At 45.0% G+C, this 23,373-nt stretch overlaps 1 protein-coding gene across 6 annotated transcripts in view; it reads right to left on the bottom strand.

Annotated features, from left to right (window-relative positions):
* Nucleotides 1–25: 25 nt before the first annotated feature.
* The window catches only part of LOC1277217 (uncharacterized), a 53,323-nt gene continuing 29,975 nt past the window's right edge, over nt 26–23,373 (bottom strand). For 2 of the 6 annotated variants that reach the window (XM_061650982.1, XM_061650985.1), the window contains exons 3-13: nt 15,105–15,274; nt 12,934–15,001; nt 12,414–12,866; nt 12,213–12,345; nt 11,772–12,143; nt 11,092–11,415; nt 10,837–11,023; nt 10,529–10,700; nt 10,324–10,450; nt 9,405–9,559; nt 26–9,324 (exon numbers count right to left, since the gene is read on the bottom strand). In XM_061650982.1, the coding sequence (XP_061506966.1) occupies nt 9,124–9,324; nt 9,405–9,559; nt 10,324–10,450; nt 10,529–10,700; nt 10,837–11,023; nt 11,092–11,415; nt 11,772–12,143; nt 12,213–12,345; nt 12,414–12,866; nt 12,934–15,001; nt 15,105–15,211 (4,299 nt within the window). In that variant the 5' untranslated portion in view covers nt 15,212–15,274 and the 3' untranslated portion in view covers nt 26–9,123. Of the gene's footprint in view, nt 9,325–9,404; nt 9,560–10,323; nt 10,451–10,528; nt 10,701–10,836; nt 11,024–11,091; nt 11,416–11,771; nt 12,144–12,212; nt 12,346–12,413; nt 12,867–12,933; nt 15,002–15,104; nt 15,275–15,436; nt 15,901–23,373 lie in introns of those variants that run through there. The other 4 variants (XM_061650984.1, XM_061650987.1, XM_061650986.1 and 1 more) reach the window with 4 other exon arrangements.

A 23,373-nucleotide genomic window follows, 5' to 3' on the forward strand; every position in this document is an offset into this window, starting at 1 on the left:
ACGAACCCCAGCTCTCACAGCCAGGTTTGATTTTTCTTACATAAAAAGCGTTCTACAATTTTATTTTTCATTAGTTTCTGGTTTTCAATTGATTCGTGTCTATTGTCATTGCACATATTTCAGTTAGTTTTTCATTTTACGGTGATGGCGTTTGTTTTGGTTTGTTTTAACTTTAAATACATCTTATTTGTGTGTTACTCGCATTTTCTGGTTGCGGGATTTAAAGTTTTTTTTTCTTTTTTACGTTGTATACAGCGATCTCTGGAGTGTGTGTGTGTGTGTGTGGGTGGGTGGGTGGGTGGGTGGGTGAGACGGTACTGTACCGCACGCTCATTTGGAAGTGGAGGAGGGGAGAGTGGTTAAGGACTAATGTAGAGGGTTTGCCTCCCTCATATCGTGAATTCGTTTTGGCAACACACGCACACACACATGTACATTTAGCTTTTACCCTCAACGTTTTACATGAAGGAGTGTGTATGTGTGCTTGTGTCTATATATGTGTATATATTTTGTATGCATGTATATAATCGTTCTATTTAGTTACATTACGGTGGCGTAAAACCAACACACTCTTGCACAGCAGCCTACTCTGCCGGTCCAATGTGACCGAGCCTACTAACGCAACTACTACACACCCTTCGGTTGGAGGATAAATTTCCGTCCCTGTTTTGCTTACTTATTAGCGTCAATCGAGCCTTCCTGCTCCCCATTTTCCGCCCATCATTATCATCATCAATGCAACGTAGAATTTTAAATTGGTTGCTCTACGTGTGTGCATGTGTGTGTGTCTTTGTCTTTTAATGATTGTAGCTAAACACCTCTGGAACAGTGAATGTCTTGATGTCTTGTAATTGATTATTGTCCTTTTCACTCGTCTAGTTTAAAGTTGAAAACCTTTCGTGGTTCGTACATAAGATGCCTTGCACTAGGTAGGGAAGTGATACACACACACCGACACACGCACACACACACACACACCCACACGCACACACACACATACATCCACGGCTGGTCGGCGCAAACCCTTTCTCTTTCCTGCTGGCCGCGCTGCTTAGGAACGGCGACTGCGTACATCGATTATTGTCTATACCTGCTGAGCTCTAACATTCATACTGAGCTTGCTCTAAAAAACGAGTAGCTTCGATGGCGGTGGTGATAATTTTTGCTTTTTAAAAAATAGTATGTATCCTCCTGTATCTTTCGTCCTATCCTTCCACCTCCTTGTGCCGGGTCCAGCCGGGGAATTGTGGGGCGCTCACGCGGGGCAGAGGGAACGTTCCCACTTTTCTAAAATTGACACGGGTACTTTACGAGCAATGGGTCGAACAACCACTTACACACCATACAAAATACAAGAAAAACATAATTGTTCTGTGCTTGCAGCCTTTCCTACATTTCTCTGTATGTGGTTTTTTTTTTCTTCTGTCATCTAAACGGAATTAGGTAGCGAAGTTTTTTTTTACAATAAAAAACCAAACGATAATATCTATTAGCTTATTATGCTTCATTTTTCAGAGCAAACACCCTACACTAATCGAGCTGATGTTGATATACTATGGGATTTAACGTAGCACAAAATATAGTACGGAAATGATGCATGCATAATGTTACCATTATTTCCATTTCACTTTACTCCTCAGATGGGTGGTTGAACATGTCTGCCAACTACTCTCGATTTCTGTCTCGCTCCACGAACTCTGGCGGCTGTGGGAACAATTTTGAACACTGAATTTGATTTATTTGTAGCCGCTAGGTAGTTTTTGTTGCACACTTTTAAACCTGTGCTGTTGTGAATACATTGGAATGCATTACAAAAAATAAAATTCTGCGTTTCTGGAGTTCCGGTGTTCCAATGTGAACAGCATTGTTCACTTGTTTCATTTTCTTTGCAATAGTGTTTCAGTTCTTCCACATGATTTTCAACACGCCATGATTTGGATTCTTTTTGATAGGCGTTTTGTTTAACTTGTTTAGCATGATCTGATTATTTGTGTCGAAAAATCAATATGTGACAGTTGTTGGAAAACATCTAACAAACAGTGAATAATGCTGTCCACATTGAAAACTGTCTGGGAAACCCTGCAATAGAAGTACAAACACACGTGCAGCTCTCACAGCTACAGCAAGTTTCTTTACGAGACACGAGGGTGCTAATCTGACCTTGCTTATGTCCCCTTTTTAATTCGAAAAGTTTGTTTTCGCTACAAACTCGTACGCTACTGTACCTTCCGCATCAACACACTCTGATGCGGACAATTACTTAATCGCGCATTAATACTGCAACGTAATACGAAAAAGATGCGGCTCACACATAAAGTATTATATTGCGGTTATGTGTTGCTATTCGTGGCGACTGTACGGTTAGTTTCTACTAGGCAAGCGAGTGCTAGAAAACTGTAAAAACTGTAAACTGCAATACAGCCGTTCCGGTGCGTATGGAGGCGCCTAGTACATAGTGCTAACTGCGTTGGTTTAGTGATGACATGGCCGCTGTTACTATTTGTTCTGATAGAACAAAAAACACAACAATGTGTACACTGAGCACATATGTTTAGCTGTTGACCGGTTGGATCGTTTCACTGTGAGGCGAACATGGTTGCGAATTCATTACATGGTTCAAATGGGTTTAGGCTTAACATTAAATTTATGTGTGCGTTTTTGACTGCGTGTTTTATTATGAACAAATAATTAACTTACTACTGACTTTGTTTTAGCGTTCTGTATGTGTGGCTTTGTGCAGATAAGCTATACACGGGAATTTTTGCTCTTGTCTGTTACAAACATAGGCCTTATTTAACAGTTACATTAACCCTCCTAGACGTAAAAGGTTTTTGCAGGTTTCGATGCCGGACATCGCAAAAAAAAAATTAAACCGAAACCTTGCTCGTTCAGAACACAACACAAAGAGTTTGGGCAAGTTTGCTCTGTAATGACTGCGTTCACCATAACTGATTACCCTGCTCTGAAATACCTTCATCTCCTATGGCTCTGTATGACAGATATAATATGCCTCTATAGGTGAATCCTTTTACTTTAAATTTATGCGACATTTTGTCTCGAGTGCGTCATCTAATACTGTGGCCAATATAGGACAGTGATATATGTATGTGTGTATAAATGTGCTGTATGCGCCACGGTTATATGAGGACAAAACCACCTGCTCCTTATGCTGCTCCTTCTGCTACTCCTGCTACACTATGAAACGGCTAGGAAAGGGTTTCTGCTTCTACGCGCGAGCGACCCCTGCAGTATATTTATATATGTATAGGTTCAATTTTAAATTTTACGATCTTGTCTTTTCTTTTGTTTGTTTATTAAAAAGATATGCTTGTCTCTCTGTATATGAAGAAATACATAAAATCTATCATTTTCTTTTCTCTCTATTTGATTCGCAGGAATAATAGTTAGGGTGTGTGTGTGTCGGGGGGTGTTTGCGTGTTTACAGGTTGTTTGTTTTACTAGTTGTTGCTAGAACATGGAAGTGGTAGTGATAGTTCCTACTATACATATACATATATATATAATCTTTTACTTTAATATTTCTATACGTGTTAGCAAAAATTGTTCTCCCTCTATGCTCAATGCTCGTTTGGGATTTTTGTGTGAATTTGTTTGCTTGTTGGAGTTGAAAAAACAAACCTTTTTGATTTTCAAAAAATAACAAAAAAAAAGTTTTATAATGCTTATCCTAGCAATAAACAGTTGTGGTTTAGCTTGATATGTACTAGAATGTTACAACAAAAACATTCCTGTTAAACTTGTAAATAAGCAACTCATATAGGGAAGTAAAGTAACTTGAGTGTAAAATCTCTTACTTCTACTATTGGTTACTGTTGGTTGGAGAGTTCCTCCATGCATTGTGACGTTACTATTGTATTTTGATGTAGGTGCATTGTAATGGTGCTGTCTGCAGGCAGGCGATGTACACTTTCTTCACGCTCAGCCAGCCCGAGTTTACCGGGTTGCTGGTGCTGTGGCTTTTGTTCACTGACAAACTGCTCTATGACATAGTTGTTTTTATTAAAGCTGAAACCCACGCATATATGTTTTGTTTGTTTTCTTCTAATGTTTCTACCCCTCCTATTCCATAGTGTGTGTGTGTGTATTCGCTCAGTGGTTGGCTGTGTTGGGCTATATCTATTTTCGTTTAAATTGATTAAATTCATCCTCTCCATCCATTTGCGCATCCACACTCGTGTGTGGCGCCCTCTAGGTATGGTACTATGCACCAACAAGTACGATTACAACAGAAAAAACCCTCTCTACCAAACAGGCATGCATCACTAACGAAGCACGAAGAACACATTAGCGTTGTATTTGTAGCAGGGTTTGTTGTTGTTTTGTTTAAAAAAAAAATAGAAAATGTGAAAAAACATAAATCCTTCTTAATTTACTAACATTGTTATTTGTATGGTGTATTATCTTGTGTGAGTGTAATGCGTTTCGGTGTATGATCGGTCCAAACATTTACCCTAACATCATAGTTTGACACCACTTAGATGCACACAAAGCTGTATTAAGAACGGTTGTTGCCTATTACTTAAATGTGTCTTAAACCGTGTTTATTTTAAATAAAACAATTTGTATTTTTTTTGTGGAAATTATTAATCGTTTCCTAAGTGACCACCGAAGTAGAAAGCAGTTGAAATTTGCACATTAATATTATCTCATGCTGTACTTCTGTATTCATTCAATAAAACCAAACATTTCTGCCCGGTTAAATGACGTGGCAAAAAGTGTGTGTTGTGGGGCTTTTAATAAACACAACACATTCCGACCAGTTCCGGGTTTGGAGGTGGTAAAGTGGATAAATTGCTACTGCTACAAATTGAACCACATATGTATTATTCTTGTAAAAGAAAACAAAAAAGACCAACACACTATTCACTACTATCCATTATCCACTAATGCGCAGCTTAGTACATCCCATGTAGTTTGCATAAGATAGGTTGCTCTATTCCTATATACCAGGAATTGTATATGATATTTGATATATATATAGGTATATTTTGAAATAATGCAATGCTTAACCAGTACCCTTTCACTCACTCTTTCACTTTTGCGCTCTCTTTTTCACCCTTTCCTCTCTTTCATTCGTATAGTCAACTACAAATAGTTTATTGTTTGTGTGTTTCTTTTTGTTTTGTTCATTCTTGTTTAAACTGTTATCATTAGTATTGTTTTATGCCTAAACACTGCTACAATGTCGCCCGTTTGTTGTTTGATTCGGTTTAATTCTAGTTGTTGTGACTCTGTGTATATAAAACAAGGGAGATCTGGTGCTTCGACCACACTCGCAGTTGAGCTGATATTAAAGAGGATGCCTTTGAAGCACATTCACATACACTCTTCCGCCCTTTACCAGTGTTGCTCACAAATTCATTTCACCGTTCGGCTTTTATGACTACCCCATTATGCCGTTGGGTGCGAAGTTTTACCTTGTACAGCATATTTAATTGTAGCCTTCTGTGTTTCTTTCTCCTGCGGATGTCGTTTTGGTTGACTAATGCCCATTAAGTTACAGTTTACGATAAAGTTCTATCATTCGGTGTGTCTTTTGTTGTTTGTTGTTGTTTAATGGCTACTTGTGTGTCGGTTTTTGTGTATTGTACCTCACTCGATATAAATGTTTCTCCCTTTGCATCATCCCTTTCTCGAAATAGGCATTCTGTGCTCTCACGATATACTATGCTGCCCTGGTTTGAAGTGTAGCCTTCACTAAAGCTTAAGGGATATGGTTAATTCAAATTTGTACATAATTCTACGCACCTTGTCCCCACACACACACAGACAAGCGCACACACGCGCACACACGCATCACACAGTTTTTATACGAATTCATGAGCGTACACGGGATGATTTGTGTGGGAACCAAACCTACCATCAACCCGTGGAAGATTGGTACACTGACGTCTATCAACTACCGCTACACATGCCTACCACAAAAGCTTCTTGTCCAAGGAAAGCACAACTATTACACCACGTGGCGCACCTTCACAATTATGTGGCATTGCTGTCCAGTAATAGCACTGATTCGAACAACAGTGTTTGTTTTGTTGGGAGAGTATATTGAGTAAAAAAAAAAACGAGTCTTCATCACTAGGCGGCAATATTCCTATTGTAATAACGTTCATTATTAAACGTGCCCTTCTTCACAAACTTCCTTAAACTCTGTAGTTTCTGTGTTTCTGTATTTTTTCTCTCTCTCTCTTAGCGTTACTAGTTTTGTTAAAGGGCTAGTAGGGGATAGGATTATAAATGCATTTTATCCATAAATACTTTCTGTTTTCCACTCGTCACTCGAGTTTATTGTCCCTGCGGGTCTGTGTGGATATGTGGGTGTGTGTTTTGTTGTTAGTTATAAAAAATATGTATCCACACTGATATACCTAACCTCTCGACAAACCTCAATTACCCACTGTGCAATGTGCTTATTGTCTCGCTGTTGGCACGTCGTTTGAAACGCACGTGTATGTGTGTAGCCTTTTTTGTTACATTGTTGTCTACAAAAAACACACACAAATAGAACTTTTATGTTTTAATATTCCTGCCGTACAAAGTACGCACCATGCTACCAACATTGCTACCCTTTTTAAATTGTGATGTGGCAATAGCACGTGTAAAAATTTGATACACCTTTTAAATTCATTCTACATCCTACGTAAAACGGGGGAACAGAAAAAAGAAGCAAAAAATAAACACAAATTCCTATTTATTGTCTGTAACAATTAGCAGCACACAATGCAAGCACGCGATTTGTAAATAGACGAGTTTACTGTATTGAAACGCAAAACTGTGTTGCAAGACAACGTTTAATGGCATTTGATTGTTGCATCTCTTTTTTGTGTGCGTTGTTCCATTTTAAAATTCACAGTGAATACAACACATGCATCTCGATATGGTTGGACACAATGTGCTAGCTGTGTGTTTGTCTCATCTCTTTCTTATTGTCATGCGTTCTTTTATTCCACTTTTTTATTGGAGGGGTAAAAATATATCCTTTCAAAAACATTCCTTACTGCAGCTCATCTGCACAACATTTTCTATTAGTAAAACGGCAAAACCATCGTTAGCATTAAACTCAACTCCAACCACACACTCCAACATTCCATTAAAATACACGTGCCGTGGTATTGGGTAGACGGGTTTGGCGGTAGATAACAAACACTCTTTGCGCCTTTGTGGGTTGATAAATAATCGAATCTCTGTCAAACACCTGAATGGAGAACACCTAAAAAGCGATTGCCCTCTGGTTAGATCGTTTACCTTTTCCATACCTTGTTTTCCGCTTTACATTCCACTCCTAACGCAACAATATTCCAACAACGTTTTTGTAGCACTGCCCAACCCTAACCATGTCTCTTAAAACTCTTCCAAATAGCAACAACAGTCGATAAATATGCTACTTGATGCTTTGCTGAGTGAGTGATACGGAGTCGTTGTAATAAAAAAATAATATTAATAATGATAATAATATTGTTCTGGTTCGTAATAATTTACCATTTTGTATGTTGGTTTTGTTGTATATCTACCAATATAATATATGTAAGGTATGCTTTAAATGCCCATAGTGGTAGATTGTATAGAATAAAAATGCTTTCAATCGCTGCTACTTTTGGGGTTTTTGCTTATTTTTGCAACCGGTTGCAGTTTGCAGTAGTATATCCCTGCCCTGCTTCCACGGCATTATCGCGTATTGTACCGCTCAAAGCAAACATCGAAAGGAAAGCAAACGATTTTACAAGGTTTTCTTGGAGTTTTCACAGTTGTGGGATACTTCCTTGACTCTTTCTTTACCGGAAATGAACTTCATGTTATGGAAATAGAATTCTATGGCACCCGTTTTAGACAGGCTCCTTGGAAATTCCTATTGGATGTGTCCAACAAGGGTGCTATAGAGTCCAATTCCCATTACATTAAGTTCATTTCAAGTAAGAAAGAGTCAAAAAAGTGTCCCACAGCTATGAGAACTCCTGGAAAACCCTGTAATGTCTTTAATGGTACCCAAAATTCGGAACCGCGACGCTGAGCAAGTTAATACCGAACATTGACTTTACTGAACTTCCCAAATAGACCAAATACTGACGACCACTGGTTGCACAAACACTGCAACATATCATGCTGCAACGATATCATCCCTCTCTTGCTAAAACAAACAACTTCTATTTCTCGTTTTTGGCGACTAATATTATTCCGAGTTTGACTCAGATGCTTCTTATTGTCTTCGTTTGCTCTGCCTTCTTAACTGATTTGCTTGCTTTCTAATAAAAAAAGAATTCCCAGTTCCCTACTATCACCGATACTGCGCAATACTGCTTGGCGTTGCTTATTGTCGTGATTACTGTGCCCTGTGCCTGGGGCCTATCGGAATTGGATGCTGTATTGCAGCTTCTTCCCGCGAACCCTTCCCGATTGGTGGTGCAATGGTTTAACGTGTGCAAATTGTACTTACGAACAAATTGATTATTGTCTCATTAGCCATTATTGTCAATGGGTTTTATCTCCTTTTTCGTTTGTTTTTGCTTTGCAGCATTGCAGCATATCACCTTCAATTGACTCCTAGTGGGTTGTGCCTAGTAAACTATAGTGTTTGAATCATTCTTCTTGTTTTGTGTGCCTAAACTGAACACTCACGCTTTTGTAGAGATATTTGAACAGCAGGTTAGGTATGTCGGCGCCGTTTGAGCTCGGGCAGCGTTCACCTGACACACTGATTGACAGATACGGTTGACGGTAAACATCACGTCCCATGTCTGACCGGTTATCTGTCTGTATGAGGCGGGGGAATCAATGAAAACGCGTAGGCCGATGAATGATTCATTGCTTCCGGCAGATGTCGTCCTGCTCTGCGAAAGCGTTCCCATCGGTGGACGGGTGGGAGGGAATTTCGCTTTTTCGTCCTTATCATTCAGTATTTTAGGGATTGTTTGAGAGCGACGGCTTTGCTTTAATATAGGGTTCATTTTCTGGTCAAATATTCTGCCCATTTTCATAAGCACGCTGTTTAAATAACTCCACACAAATGCTGTGAGCGCAAGTGCCGCAGATACACGGGCTTACACGTCTTTCAAGTCTACCAATCTCTGCTGGCCTCTCCTACCACACTTTCACGGTGGCCCGAAATTATCGCCCGATCGTGTCAGTCTGCAGCACGGAGTGGTTGTTGATTTGCGCCAAAATCCACGGTATAAACTTGGGCACGTTCGCGTAGACGCCGGGCAGCTTGGGATGGGCACAGCGCACGCCCCAGGACACGATACCGCCCACGAACCAGCGGTCCTTTTCGTTCGGGTACGGACACAGCAGCGGACCACCGGAATCGCCCTGCAGTGCATGTGTGGATGAGAGGTTAAAGGTTACAGGCGCAAAGAATGATTAAAGTTTCGGCGTAATAGAGCACTAACCTGACACGCATCTCGGCCACCTTCCTGGTAGCCGGCACAGATCATGCCCTCCGTCACGTTGAACGTTTCTAGCCAGTCGATGCACAGTTCGCGGCTCACGATCGGTACGTTCACCTCGTTGAGCGTCGGTTCGTACGATGCGCCGTTCGGTGTGGCTGCGGGAAATGGAAACGTAGCGTGCGATTAGTAGTGATGCATAGTGAACAGAGAACTAATTTCCTATCAGTACCGCCGGAACTACAGTATTTGTGGAAAATGTCAAAAGAAGAGAAAGCCTCTGAAGTCTGAAGCTTTACTCATCATCATCCTTCCACCCGGTTGGGATTAACTACGGAGAAATGTAACTGACCACCGGAAAACTCCTGACCGACAGATTTCGTAACCCCGTGTGTCCATTGACGGAAACAGGGCAAATGTATTTCTCCGGAAATTGAATTTCACTCATCTGTTTCCAATCAATGGACACTGGTTTTGCTGCTTCTGCTAAAGAGATGTGGTGCTTTGCACTCGCTGTTTGATGTTTTGTCGCACCCACGCACCAAAATGGCTTCTCTTTTCGATCGTTTTTTACTTTGTTTGATTTTCCTTCTTTCCTTTAGCAAAGATTTTAAGATGAAAAGGGGTTTTGAACACCACCTGAAAGCCGTTACACAACGGCGTGTTGCGCTTTCTGCTATGGGTTAGTTGTTGAAAAGGGCTTCGTTTCTCGGTTCTTGGAACTTTCGTAGGTAGGGAAAACTTTATTTCCCACGTCTACAAACACTGGCACCCATCCACACACATACACACACACTGTTTCTTGGGAATGGTAGAAAACTTTCTTCGGGTTGTTTTTAGGTCCACTGTTTCAGCAACACAGCTTGTGTGGGACATTTCCGAACTTCAAAACATAGACCCACACACGTGCGAAGATACTTACAGTTACGCTCCTCACGCTTGCCCCATCCAACCACAGTACAGTTGATGCCGGTCGGCAGCTCCCGGATGTGCGGTGGCGGCAAACAAACCGGAAGCAGATGCTCGTGAAACGCTACCCGGGTGGCCAGCTGGAGTGTGAGTCGAGATAAGACGGTGGTCAGTGGTCAGTGTTGCGAAGTTTGCTACTCTCCCATACACAAACTTACCTGGAACAGGGCAATGTCATTGTCGTGCGGGATGTGCAGGTTGTACATCGGGTGCGGTATGACCGTCTTCACCTTTACCTTCTGTCCGTAGTACGTGTGCGAGCGGCGCCGCGTAATGCCGAGCTGTATCGTCCAGTCGTTGACGTTGCGCATCGTGTGACTGGTGGGAGAACTGATATGTACACAAAAACATACTATTTCATAGCTACCGGGGTCGGTACGAGGGAGGTGTTTGTGCGCGTGTGGTTAAGAGGACCAGCACAGCCCAAAAGAGTGAGAGAGAGAGAGAGGCGCCGCCGAATACTTACTTGCCGATGCAGTGCGAAGCGGTTAGGACCCACTGGTCGGCGATTAGTACGCCGGCACAGTAGAACACCTCCTCTGGTCCGCCGAGAATCGCCGCTATGAACGGCCAGTCGCCCGGGTTGGAGGTCGATCCACCGACAATGCGTTTCGTTGCCTTGAAGTACTTCCTGTTCCTCACCTTACCACACTCTGTTGGAGTAAGACAGGTTCGGACATTTAGTAAACCTGGTTACTGAAAACACTACTTCAATTCCTACCAAAGTTCGAACACGTCAGCTCTGCGACCGGGTAGCGCGAGTTGATGTCGCAGCTGTTGAACTCCTTGATCAGGTTGACGTCCTTCTTCTGGTACATGCGCCACATCGAGGAGGCGTCCTTGGTGCTGACGAGCGTCCGGTTCGAGCCGCGCATTGCCGTGCGGCTCGAGTTGACCGAGCTGTAGCCCAGTAGGGAGCAGATCATGGTGGGTGAGGTGGCTGGATCCCAGTTTTTCACGCATGCCGGTGCCCACTGTTTGAGGTCCGCTTTGTACACCTCTAGCGTACCCCGGCCAAGATCACCATTACGCTCGCTGAGCCGAACTGAGTTGAAGAGTGAAAAGTAGTGTTTTTAAAGTAGTTATCTTTCGGAGCGATCTAGATTAAATAAAATCACTTTGATGATTCATGAGTTTGAATCAGTGTTACTCAAACTATCTGTGCATATTTAGAGATTCGTGAATGTTTAGAGAACTATGAATCTTCAGAGATTCTTAAATCTTGGGAGATGCATGAATCTTTGGAAATTCACGAATCACTAAATATGAGATTCAGATTCAAAGATGCCCTTTGAAGATTCATTCAGATTGATGAATCTGAATCATAGTAACCCATCTCTAGTGAAATGTAATAATGTTTCTGTGGAGTCTGTTTCCCAGAATTCATTCGCAAACACTTACTGCAGTTTCGCTCGTCCTGCCCGTACGGACAGTTGGGCGTACCGTCGCACACGTGCTTCTGGCTCATGCACTGCCCCTCGCCGCAGTGGATCGCATCGTCACCGCAAAAGTCACAGTGCGCCTCATCCGTTTGATCCTGACAGTCGACGTGCCCGTCACACTTCCAGTCGTTCGGTATGCAGCGCCGCTTGTCACACAGAAAGCCAGTGCAGGCCATCGGACGGCGGGACCGTATGATCGACTCCTTGTACTCGGCCATCCCGACGCACTCCTCCTGGTCCGACACGGCATCGTTGAAGATCGAGCAGCGCAGATACTCCGGCAGCTCCAGTCCGAACACGTCGAAGAAGAAGCTGCATCGACGCATTGTTTCTGTCGGTTTGAGGTATGATTAGGATCTTGCAAATCAGCCTGCGTACACTGCGTACCGAATGCACTTACCAGTACACAAACTTTTACATGGCGGTACGGTTGCACCGGAATTACCGCATTTAGGCACAAACAGAGAGCATAAGAACAGTGGAACAAGCTCGTAACACTGCACATCGACCAGCGCTTCGAAGAGATCAATTTCCTGAAAGATTCCCCGACATTAGTGGGATGATGTGCACTGATTTGCGCCAAAATGGTCAAATTACTTACGATCTGTGCCTCGGGCTGGCCAAAATGTCCAATGTAGTTCGGAAAGACGGTATAGTTGTAGGGTACGCGATGTTGCTGGCAGAACTTTACGATCACCGGCAGGCAGACGCCGGGCGCTGGGTTACGATCGCCACGGAAACCACCGGCCACATCCAGTGCCGTCCGGCCCGGTGATCCAGCCACGGATTGGCCCGAACCGGACGCCGGGACTGAGGAAACAGCGCCACTACCGCCCACTGCGGAACTGCCGGGCTGGGACGCTGGAACCGCCGTACGGGTGATGGTTTGATTCACGAACTTGATCGTCGGGTAGGCGTTGAAGTAGGCTGCGAGTCCACCGGCAATGGCAAGCAGCCCGACGGCGTTCAGCAATATCTGGCAGAGGCGGAACTTTAACCGGCCGCTCGTCACGTATGGGTTGGAGTTTTTACGAGCTTTTAAAATTTGGAACTTCTGGAAAGTATTGAATTGAAGGTTAGTTGTGTGATCTTACACAGCTTCTTCCAAAGATGCTTCTTACCTTGTGCTGTAGACTAACGTTTGAGCCGTTGGAAAGCCGCACGATCGTCTGTAGGCTGGCCGGTGTCGATGCACTCTTAATGATGGCGGCCGTTCCGTTCACGTCCGTTGGCGATTCCTTCGTGATTTCGTCCAGGTTCTTCGCGATCGGTTTCGACACCTTGGGCATCTTGGCGGCGTGCGATAGGAGCGGCGCCTCCATGATCTTCGAGTTGTAGCTAGGGCTGGACGTTTGACTAAAGCTGTCGCTGGATATGCTGGAATCTTGCCGCATGCTAACTCGCGGCGGAACGGATCGAATCGTACCAGTGGACACACCGATTCCCGCCAAACCTTCGCCGGGAATGGTACTGCCGGTACCGGACGACATGGAAGTTGAGCCTGCCGTGACGGACGCTCCCGGCGTTGATCCGGCTGAATTCATCAGCGCCGTCAGGTTGTTCGGCGCGACGTTCGTCCCACCGATGCCGACTGCGGTTGCCGTGTCCATCGGTGGCTTGCCGCGAATGGTCGAGCGGTTGAACTTGCTGCTGTTGGTGGTGGATGTGTGTTGCTGCAGCAGTGAGCTCTCCATCGCTTTGCTCTGAAAGCCCGGGCTTGAGGTAATGGAGAAGCTGTCGCTCGAGATGCTCGAGTCTTGGCGCTGGCCGCCCAGCAGGGACGCTTTCGCCGCTGCGTTGACCATCTGCTGCTGGCTGAGCGGCGGTGGCCGATGTATGTTGCGCCTGATGCCGAGCGGTCTGCTGTACAGCTCCTGCAAGCTTTCCAGTGCTGTCTTGTGCGCCGACGCCACGTTGTTGAGCTGCGTTTGTTGCTGCTGCGCTTGCTGCAGCTTCTGCAGTTTGCGCGTTTCGAACGCTTGCTGCGAGCGGGACGGTGGTAGCGGCGGCGTCATGCGACTGTTCGGTCCCGCGCTGGCGGAACCCGGCGGTGGAAGCTTCGGCTGCATCACGATCCCACTGGCCGGTCCTTTGCGGGTCGGCACGGTCGGCAGCTTGCGGGAGCCCTTGCTCTCGATGCTGCGCGGCGAACAGCTGTCCAGCTTTTCGTCGATCGAGTTCGGCGAGACGGTGCTGCTGCCCCGGATCAGCGGGGACGTTTTCAGATCGAAGTTGAACACGTTCTTCTTTAGGCTGAAGGGCGAATCGTTCAGCGGCAGCGACTCGATCGTGTCGGTCCGGTGCAGCTCGGAGGAGAGGAAGCTGTCCAGCGACGACTGGGTGTCCTCGGAGGAGAACCGGCTGCGAAAGGAGGTCGCACCGCCGCCCTTGGCGGACGAGCAGCTGCCACCGGTCAGCAAGGAGCGGTCGGTTTCGTTCGCCGACACGTACCCGGTGTCGATGGTGGTTTGCGATTTGTTCGAATCGCTCGACGAACGGTTCGACTCGATCGAGGCCATCTTCTTGCTGAACAGCACAAAGTCATCCGGCTCGCCGAGATCGTCGAAGCTGGTCGCGCTGACACTGTGGCAGGTGCCGTTACTACCTACACCACCACCACCACCACCGCTAGCAGAACCTCCAGCGGAGACTCCAGCGCTTTTCGCACTTTTCGGCGCCGGATAGTAGCTGAAGGTTTGATCCTCGAAGGCGGACTTGCAGATCCGCTCGGAGCGGCCAAACGGCGCGTACGATGGTTGCGCTTGCTGATGTTGCTGCTGGAGCTGCTGCTGCAGCTGCTGGTGTAGCTGCTGCACCTGTTGCTGCTGCGCCTGAAGCTGTTGCTGCTGCTGCTGGTAGCTGTCGAGTGCGAGCAGGGACGCCCGCTTCTGTACCTCGAACGAGTCGGGCGGTTTGCGCGGGAAGTTGCCCTGGAAGGTGCGCTTCGGCACGGGCGGTGGCACCAGCGGCCCCGGCCCTATACCTTGGGACGATTTTTTGCTCTGCCGCTGCGGGATTTGAAAGCTTTCGTTCTCGATCATCGGGAACGAGTCGGACGAATGGCGCCGGGTGCCATTGCCTTTCGGCGGTGGCGTCAGGTGGATCGTGTCGTACAGCTTCTGCTTCTGCTCGAGCAGATCTAGCAGTGAGTGGTTCGGTAGGGCTAGGCTTGATGCACGTGTTACTCCACTGGTGATTAAAGCGAAAAAAAAAGTGGCAATCGTTTGGAATTAGTCACACAGGATGTCCGGGGGGTTTGCGGAATTTCGGAAAACCCAAAATCAGTACGTACCGCTTGTCACGATCGTCCAGCAGGCTGCGCTCGCCGTAGTTGAATGGATTCGCGTCGCCCGCGCTCGGATCGGGCGCGTAGGAGCAATTAGCGAACGACGACGCCATCGCGCCGTCGTAGCTGTCGTCGTTTGTTACTGTTGATAATGGCAATCACAGACCCTGCCTCGGCTAATGAAGATTGTTCCGAGAGAGCGAACGGGCGCAAGAATGCAAACGAGAGAGAGAGAGAGAGAGAGAGAGAGAGAGAGAGAGAGAGAGAGAGAGAGCGAGAACGAGAAAGATGACGTTATTAGGTTGCGTGTAGACGGGCCGGGTACTGTAGAATCTCACAGATGCGTTAGAAAAGTTTGGAGGTCGAGCAGCGTTTGTGTGCACAAAGTTAGCAAAAAACAACTCTGAGAAAGGAGAATGGAACGATGCTAATAGTTCCAGTTTAGCAGCGTGACTGTTGCGCTGCAAACTCAATCGACCATCGACGCGGACTGACTCGGCGGCCTCCCTAGCAGTGGTGCAGCCCGATCAAAGCAGACATTGCGTCTCGCTGGATCGCCGGCACTTCATCAATTGCGCATTGTACCTTCATCAAGTTTGCCGTGAAGTACGCGCTCCACACACGTTGTTAGACGCGTGTTGTGAGGAGTGGCGTCGGTGTGGCGCACCAACGTGTAGGATCATCAGTTTTGTAAAGCATCATGTGTCGCTTACACGACGTGGTGTAGTAACGAATGTTTCTGTTTTAAGTACAATTTAAAAACACGATCAAATTGGATGTAAAATTCACACTACTGCACACCATCACACTGTTGCTGTTGTTCCGTAACGCTTCGTCGTGACATAAGCAGATTACAGATTTAAACACACACACACACACACACACACACACACACACACACACACAAACACATGTACATCCACCATCCCATTCCCTTCCATCCCTTTCCATTTCATTTTCCCCCGTTGGATGGTTTCATCATCCTGAGAGCATCCTGGTCCCGGGGCCTTGACAATGATGTTTGACAATGGCAACCGATTGTGTAATAGGCCAGCTTGTGTGCACAACAAAACCCTGTTTGCAGTATATGTGTGTGTGTGTGTCTTGCCATGAGTAGCGAGATCACCCATCATCTGCGGCGTGTGGGACGTATCTCAAAGCGATTGGGAAGAAAGTGGTGCCATGCGACAATTCTCTTTCAAGTTTCTCCCTCCCCATATGCTGCTATATGAACACAGCATGCGAAGGGATTGTATTGCACCCGCTATTGTCGTTGAGTGAGAAATCTGTCGCTTAAAGCATTGGAACTGTGAAAGAAAGTTATCACATGCACATTGTACTTGAGTGTGTGCGGGGACGTCTTGACAAGTGTCGTTTCAGTGTCGCAGCAAAGAAGGCCATGTAAAGAGGCAAAAAAAAAATGAAACACTTCGCCACGTGCTGGATGGATGGATGGATGGCTGTGTAAGTACGGCTGTACTTACAACTTTTAACCAGGCTGCGATGTGACTGCCTGTTTTTGTTGCTGTGAAGGGTTTTTGCTTTGCGTTTTCTAATCCATATCTTCGTCAACTTCAAGATTTGCAACATCGCACGTCTGTCTCTTTTTTTTCTGCGCGACATTTGGTTGTCCCCCTCCCTTGCGGCGTTAGAACATCTCTTTTGATCACATTCACATCCTGCTCCCCGCCCCCTCCTCGCTATTGGGTACCAAATTAAGGTTCCCGTTGTTACTACGCCGTTGTACAAACATATTGCCGCGTGTTATGCGCAACAACAACCGAACCGAACCAACGGCACAAACTGACGACCAACGAAACCCTTGCGCATCTGCTATGTGTTGCTGTGTAACGTGTGTTTCAAATATTGTCTTGTTTTTGTGGCCATTTTTCCGATGTTTGTTCTTTTTCACTATCGGGGCTGCTTCCTTTCTTTTTCTTCTGCCCAGCCTGATCGCAATCACTCGAGCAAAGAATCGATTCTATTATGTCGTGACGTTGGGGAAATGGCTCTTTCCTGGGCACCGGTGTGTCTGCGCGTGTGTGTGTGTGTGTATGGTATCGTTATCGATACTACAGTTGGATGAATCTGGTAGGGAAAGGATTCACCAGCACAGGAGCAGGAGCGGAGACGGTGCAGAATAATAACACAAATTTGTTATCGGAACAAACCTACTTTAGCGTGACGAATCGGTTTGCCGGCTGGAATCGATAGGACACTTTTCTTTCCTCGCGGTGGAGGCACATCCTTTCTTCGTCTTTTGCTATCTGTTTGTGTTTTTTTTGTTTGAATCAATGTGTCTAATATCTTGAGGGAGCGAAATAATATGATGCAAGAGAAATTGAAGCTCTATTTAGTGATACAGTGATTTCGAAATGGGCCTCTCTTCTGAATCAATTAACGCGATAAGAGTTTTCATTAGTGAATGCATAGAAATATGTGATTTTATGTGGTTGAGCATAAATTAGTCGCATAATTAGTATCGTCGCATATTAATTACCATTGGTTAGATTGAAATTATGAGTCTGCCTTCTACTCAACTTTAGGACACAAGTGTATGCTTCACTGAACAGTTTGACCTTCAAAAGATGTTGACGACCTTCTTACAAGGGATAGATTCGATGTATCAGCTGGATATCTTACTGCAGACGTTAGGATTATTATGATTGCACACCAGTCATCAGATAGTTGATGTTTTAAAGAACAATGTTTGGTTGCGGTCCTGTGGTATAGTCGTCTACTCGCACGACTTAACAGCATACCTGTCGTGGATTGAAGCAGAGAATGTTGACATCTATTACGTATTTGGACTGGTACAATGTAAATTTTCTTCCGTGCATGTTTAAATTTGACAGCCCTATGTAGTGTACTATCAAATGCTAATTATTCAGTATATAAAACGATGTATGGGTCTAACAAACTTAGCAAGCTCAAGTCCTTCCCATTCCGTTTTAAGAGCATGAAATGTGTAGAATTATGTAGAAAACATAAGCAAATCGGCACCTCCAGTCAAAATTAATACTTGGATGGTTAAAAATTAACATTGGACCAGTCCAAATACATTGTAGGTATCGTTTCGTGAGCGACACAATATTCACCTCACATTGCAAAATGACTTGGCAAACCCCCTGAAAGATTCATCGTGCTGATGTGTTTGGGGGCATTTGCGTCGTTTACATTGTGCCTGGACTCAAATAAAATTCCCGTTACTGTCAGATGTCCGGCAAGAACAAAAAAGCAACCAAAACTAATCCAAAACTAACACTGATATGTAGCTAATTTGTGCATGTCTTTTCGAGAAAGGTACCATAGCTAGTTTAATCAACTTACACATTTTTAAGCCAGCTCATAACACCCAAATTGCTCTTGATTTGTGTGGCATTGCACGTTGTCCTGTTCATTAACAGAGACCTGCCCTTCAAAGAAGTCATTCAAGGCATTGCTTTAGCCGGATCCTAGGCTGGGCAAATGGACATATCCCCTCAAAGGTATGGTTTACCAGGAACTCTTTAGTAGATTATCACATTTCATGGTTGAATTATTCTCAGAATGTTCATACAAACACACCAACACATACACCCCCCCCCCCCAAATCCACCTGTATCAAGTAACTCTGCCGAAACCGAAAGCTCCTTATAGTGAAATAGGACATCTCATGCCTCAGCGCAAAAGGACATGGTGTGCTCTGTGTATGTGCGGCAGTTTCCATGTGCCGTTAGTAATGCAAAGCAACCAGATATGCATTCCTGGAATTGGTTAGATAATGTTTACACTAGCAACAGCAGCATTCCTTTCCGAACATCTCCTTCCCCGGGTTGGGGTGTGATTGTTGTTGTGTAAATGGAAATTATCGGAGGTGTTGTCCGGTATCCGGTTTGAGAACGATAATGAACTGTAAGCTGTGAGTGTGTGTGTGTGTGTGTGTGTGTGTGTGTGTGCGTATGGTATGCAAATCGGTATCATCATTTCATCAGCAAACGGAAGCTAAATTGGAAATCACTTCACACACCCTCCCTTCCCTTCCCTGTGAAGTGCTCCAACGCGTCGTTGTCGTTGAAGAAGCTTTCCTCTATCAATTCTATTCCAATTCCGATTATTCGCAATGGTGTGGCGTGGTGGCGTGCAGAACGGAAACAAACTTTCCACGAAATCGCAAAACCACATCGTTTGGTTGTGCGCGTGCAACATGTTTTGCTACGCAAAAGATCATTTAAATTGAGGTGCCCCACTCCGCACCACCCCACTCTTCGAACCACTGTCATCAAAGTGCGATAAATCAACGAAGAAATGAGGTCCTTGTGTGGCGTTAAAGAAATTTAAAAAAAAAATCATTCTTTTCCAGCGCACTCGCCTATCGCGTATCGGAACACTTCGAAGCAAACGGTGGGAAAATGGGAAGTTACCAACCATTGCCGAAACACGGGATGTGCAGCGGGAGGAATTGAGTTCGGGTGTCACTGGGCACAAAAGCTAAAGAGGCCCAACGATGAAAAAAAGGAGACAAAACAGCAAAAGTGAGAGAGACAGAAAAAGGTAATTTTCAACCAGGAAAGTTTGGTCCCATGGACTCGTTTCCAGATCATCGATCGAACGGTGTTGTTTCGGTGGTTTTGCTTTGCTTTTCCACCTTTCCACCCCATCGGTACCAGTGTTTTCCTTTTTCATTGTGCAATGTGGACACATAGAAAAGCGGGAAATATTAATTTGATGCCGTTGTCCTAGGCTGCCATTTCCGAGGGCATGCTTTTCTTCTTCTTCTTCTTTTTCTGTATGCGTGTTTGGTGCTAAATTTTTGTTTCCCTCGGTTTGGGGCATCCCACGTTGGGGGGTGTTTTGTTTGTCCAGTTTTGTTGGTTTGTTGGGCGCGCATTATTATTTAGTGGCGGTGGCACAAAAAAAAAAGCGAGCGCGACGACGACCCAAGCGTGATCAAATAAGCGATGGTAAAGATAGCGCGAATGCTGCGGAATCGTACCCCCCCACCCCTCCCCCCACCGCAAAAAAGGAACCGAAGGAACCGAGCCTGATTTTTACCGCCTCTCGAATCAACTTACCATAGCGGAAGAAAATCGATTATCTTTGAGTGAATCGGGTGGTGGTTGTGGTTGGTTGGTTTGTGTTCCTTTTTTTTCATTTTTTGTTTGCCTCTGTGTGCGTGTGCGTGTGTGTGTGTGTGTGTGTGAAGAAAATGAAGAGGAAATTTTTCACCCCACGAAACCATCCGCATCGGGTTCCTATCCCGTTCCGTTATACACACCCCATTATCATGGAGCATCCGGGTGGATTTCACCATGATCGTGCGCGCGGCTTCACATTCCTTCTGGAGCCGTACGGAGGGCGTAGGGAACGGGGAGCGGGTGAAAAGATTTTAGCATATCGCGTTACGGTTTAATCCTGCATTGCGTTATGCGGGTGTAAGGAAGAGGGAGAAGGGGGGGGGGGAGGCGGTTTGGAAATTGGCATCCCGAGACAGTCGTCTCAGGGCCTGTCATCGTCGTCGTCGTCTTGAGAGGGCGCGGTAAGCGGTAAGAGAGCACTTGGCATAACTTGAATCGTTTTTTGCTGGAAACCCTTTTTCCAATAACTGTCAACTTGCTCGGCGATGGATTTTGAATTCGATGGCGATCGGCAACGAGGGTTGCTGGAGAGCATCGACTACGACTACGGGCGAGAAACGCAACGCAAACATGTATGTAATTATGGTGGTAATCGGTGCTAGGAATTGATATTGAAGTATGCTCCGCGAAGAAAAAAAAGGGCCTGCGAATATAAGGGCTTTTTGGTGGGAAATGGAAATGCAATTGAAGCGATCTGAAATGGCAAACGATTTTTTTCCGGAAGTCTTTAGGATTTGCCTTAGTTTTGGGCATGAAAAGTTCTCACAATTGATTGTAGCATGAAATTGACGAACCGGTTATGACGATATCAGTGGTAAAAAGCGTTACTCTCTGCATCTCTGGAATGGTTTAGCGTAGCGTCAATCCGATTTGTGCACATTCCTTGAACCTGACAGGTGCTTGACATTGCAAGTACCGCATCTGATAGGAGAAGGATGATAAACTGTCCACTAGCATGACTGCTGTGGCATGTGGTCATGTCGTTCAATGTTTGATGTTTTATGTGATGTGGAGGTGAAGTAAGCTGTTATCAGCTTTTAGTTGGGTTGTTGGGATTGCTTTTTTCAAGCAATGTTATTCACCGCTTGTCCCTGCAGAGCATGGGTTTAGCGTAGCTTTGCTCCATTTTTGTACAGTACAGCAAAGCTCTCTCTCTCTCTCTCTCTCTCTCGAATTCTTTGCTGACTTCTCACTTCTCGTGAAGCAACTGGTTTAGCAAACGTAGCAAGAAATTCCAAGACTTTGGGGACGTGAAAAGTTTGGCACTGGAAAGTTTGTAGCGCCACAGCTGTTGTCCAGCTAGCAACCTCGGGTCCAGGTTCCCAGAAATTGACGACGTGAACACAGACACAGACAGGATGGAGGGAAGTAAGAAAGAAATGAAAAACAAAAAGACAGGAGGAACGGGAGCGCGCGCGCGTTACACGTTCATGTCAATCGCTTACAAAGCTTGACAAGTGCGCAAATTGCGCTGTCATCATAATTTTCGTTTCATTCCAACATCCTCCGTGCGGTGGGTGCGCCTTCGGGCCGCCGGAAGCCCCTTGTTAATATTTGAAATTATTTCACATTTCACTGAGCTTTCAATTGGGGCCCTTTGGGGCGGGGAAGGACGGGGCTGGCACACTGCTGGCTGAGAATGTCGGCGAGAATGGGCGGCACACTGCTGCTTGTTGTAAACCGCACCGCCATGTTTTGAAAGGGCACGGCCATGTCGGGCGTGTCTCACCCATTCGGTGGACATTGGGCGGGTGAAGTAATTAAATTTTGCGTTAAAGCGCTTAAACTTTGGTCCCCCCCCCGGGGGCAGTTGGGGAAGGTGGTGACGGTCGTAGAGCATGTTCCGGGGTGGGCGGGTTTGTGGTTGAGAAATAATTAATAGTAATTTTTAATAAGAATCTACCGGTCCAGGCAGTTTGTTTTGGCGAGGGACAATTTAGTGAAAATTAAAACAAAAATTTCGTACGAAATGTTCGGTCTCTTTAGAGTGAGTTAAGATTAAAGAGAGATGTAAATGGGCTTTTGTAGGGTAGGACGCCGAATTTAAGCTGGAAAAGGTGAATCTGTTTTATAAAACGACAATTCCGGGAAATTGCAATGAATTCAGTTGATTCATTGAACTATAGTTTACAGACAAGTGTGAAAAGCACATGACAAAATACATTAAACTAAAGTTTGACCTCACATTGCTTAAACCAGACGAATGCTTATGATTGCTGATGAATTGTTTATGACAGCAGTGTGCTAAAATGTAAAAATAATTCAATATATAAAAAAACAGATAAAAGTGTTTCAGGCCTACCAGTAAGTTTGTACCGTTTTGACGTCAGATGTCGCCTCTGGTGTAAAGCTTGTTTCTTCTCTCAGGCAACACTATTCTTTTGAAATGTCATCTTTAGGCTTTCTTTTAGTCACTATTAGTCATTCGTCCCCTACAGTGCGAACAACATTGCTTCGGTAAGCTGTAGACATGGCGATCGATAGAAAACACACAAGAGTATTGCATCGAGTCGTTTCCCATCGTTTAAAAGCACTGAGAATGATGCTGTTGGTGGACAATTGGACCCCATATGAACTCGTTCGTTCATTTGTGAGCAATTGGTTTTATGGCACCGGAAAAATAATACAAAGCTACACTGAAATGGTAAGCTTCACTCCATCCTCTCCATAGCCTAGACATTGTTCTTATAAGCACTGCCCTTTCCTTGTCGATCGCGCATGATCTGGCTCACCAGCATTTCTTCAATTACGATCATGTCGACGGTGCATAGTAATGCAGCTGCAAAGAATCGAGTGTTTTTCGATACGAAATTCGAAATTTAACTTAAACATATATGAAAAAGAGGGAACATATTATTTGTTAAAGATCGATTAAAAACACTAAAAACTTAATACATTTTATCTTATTAAAAAACGATATTTTTGACGAGAATCAATAGCACTAAGAGCAGCTATTTTGTGTTGTGTTTGTTTGGTTTTTTTTTCTCTGTGAAACAATACCCGTTTGTATCCGTTGATTCGTTGAGGTCGTGTTAATTGCAGGGTCATTTAAATTCAAACCCACTCATTTAAATTCACACAGTTCGAGCGAAATGGTTCGAACCCGTAGCAGAAGTCCCTTTTCCGACGATCACAGCTCCCTTTAATTTGCAATTTAT

The sequence above is a fragment of the Anopheles gambiae genome, chromosome 2, assembly GCF_943734735.2.
Source record: "Anopheles gambiae chromosome 2, idAnoGambNW_F1_1, whole genome shotgun sequence".
Taxonomy (NCBI): Eukaryota; Metazoa; Arthropoda; class Insecta; order Diptera; family Culicidae; genus Anopheles; species Anopheles gambiae.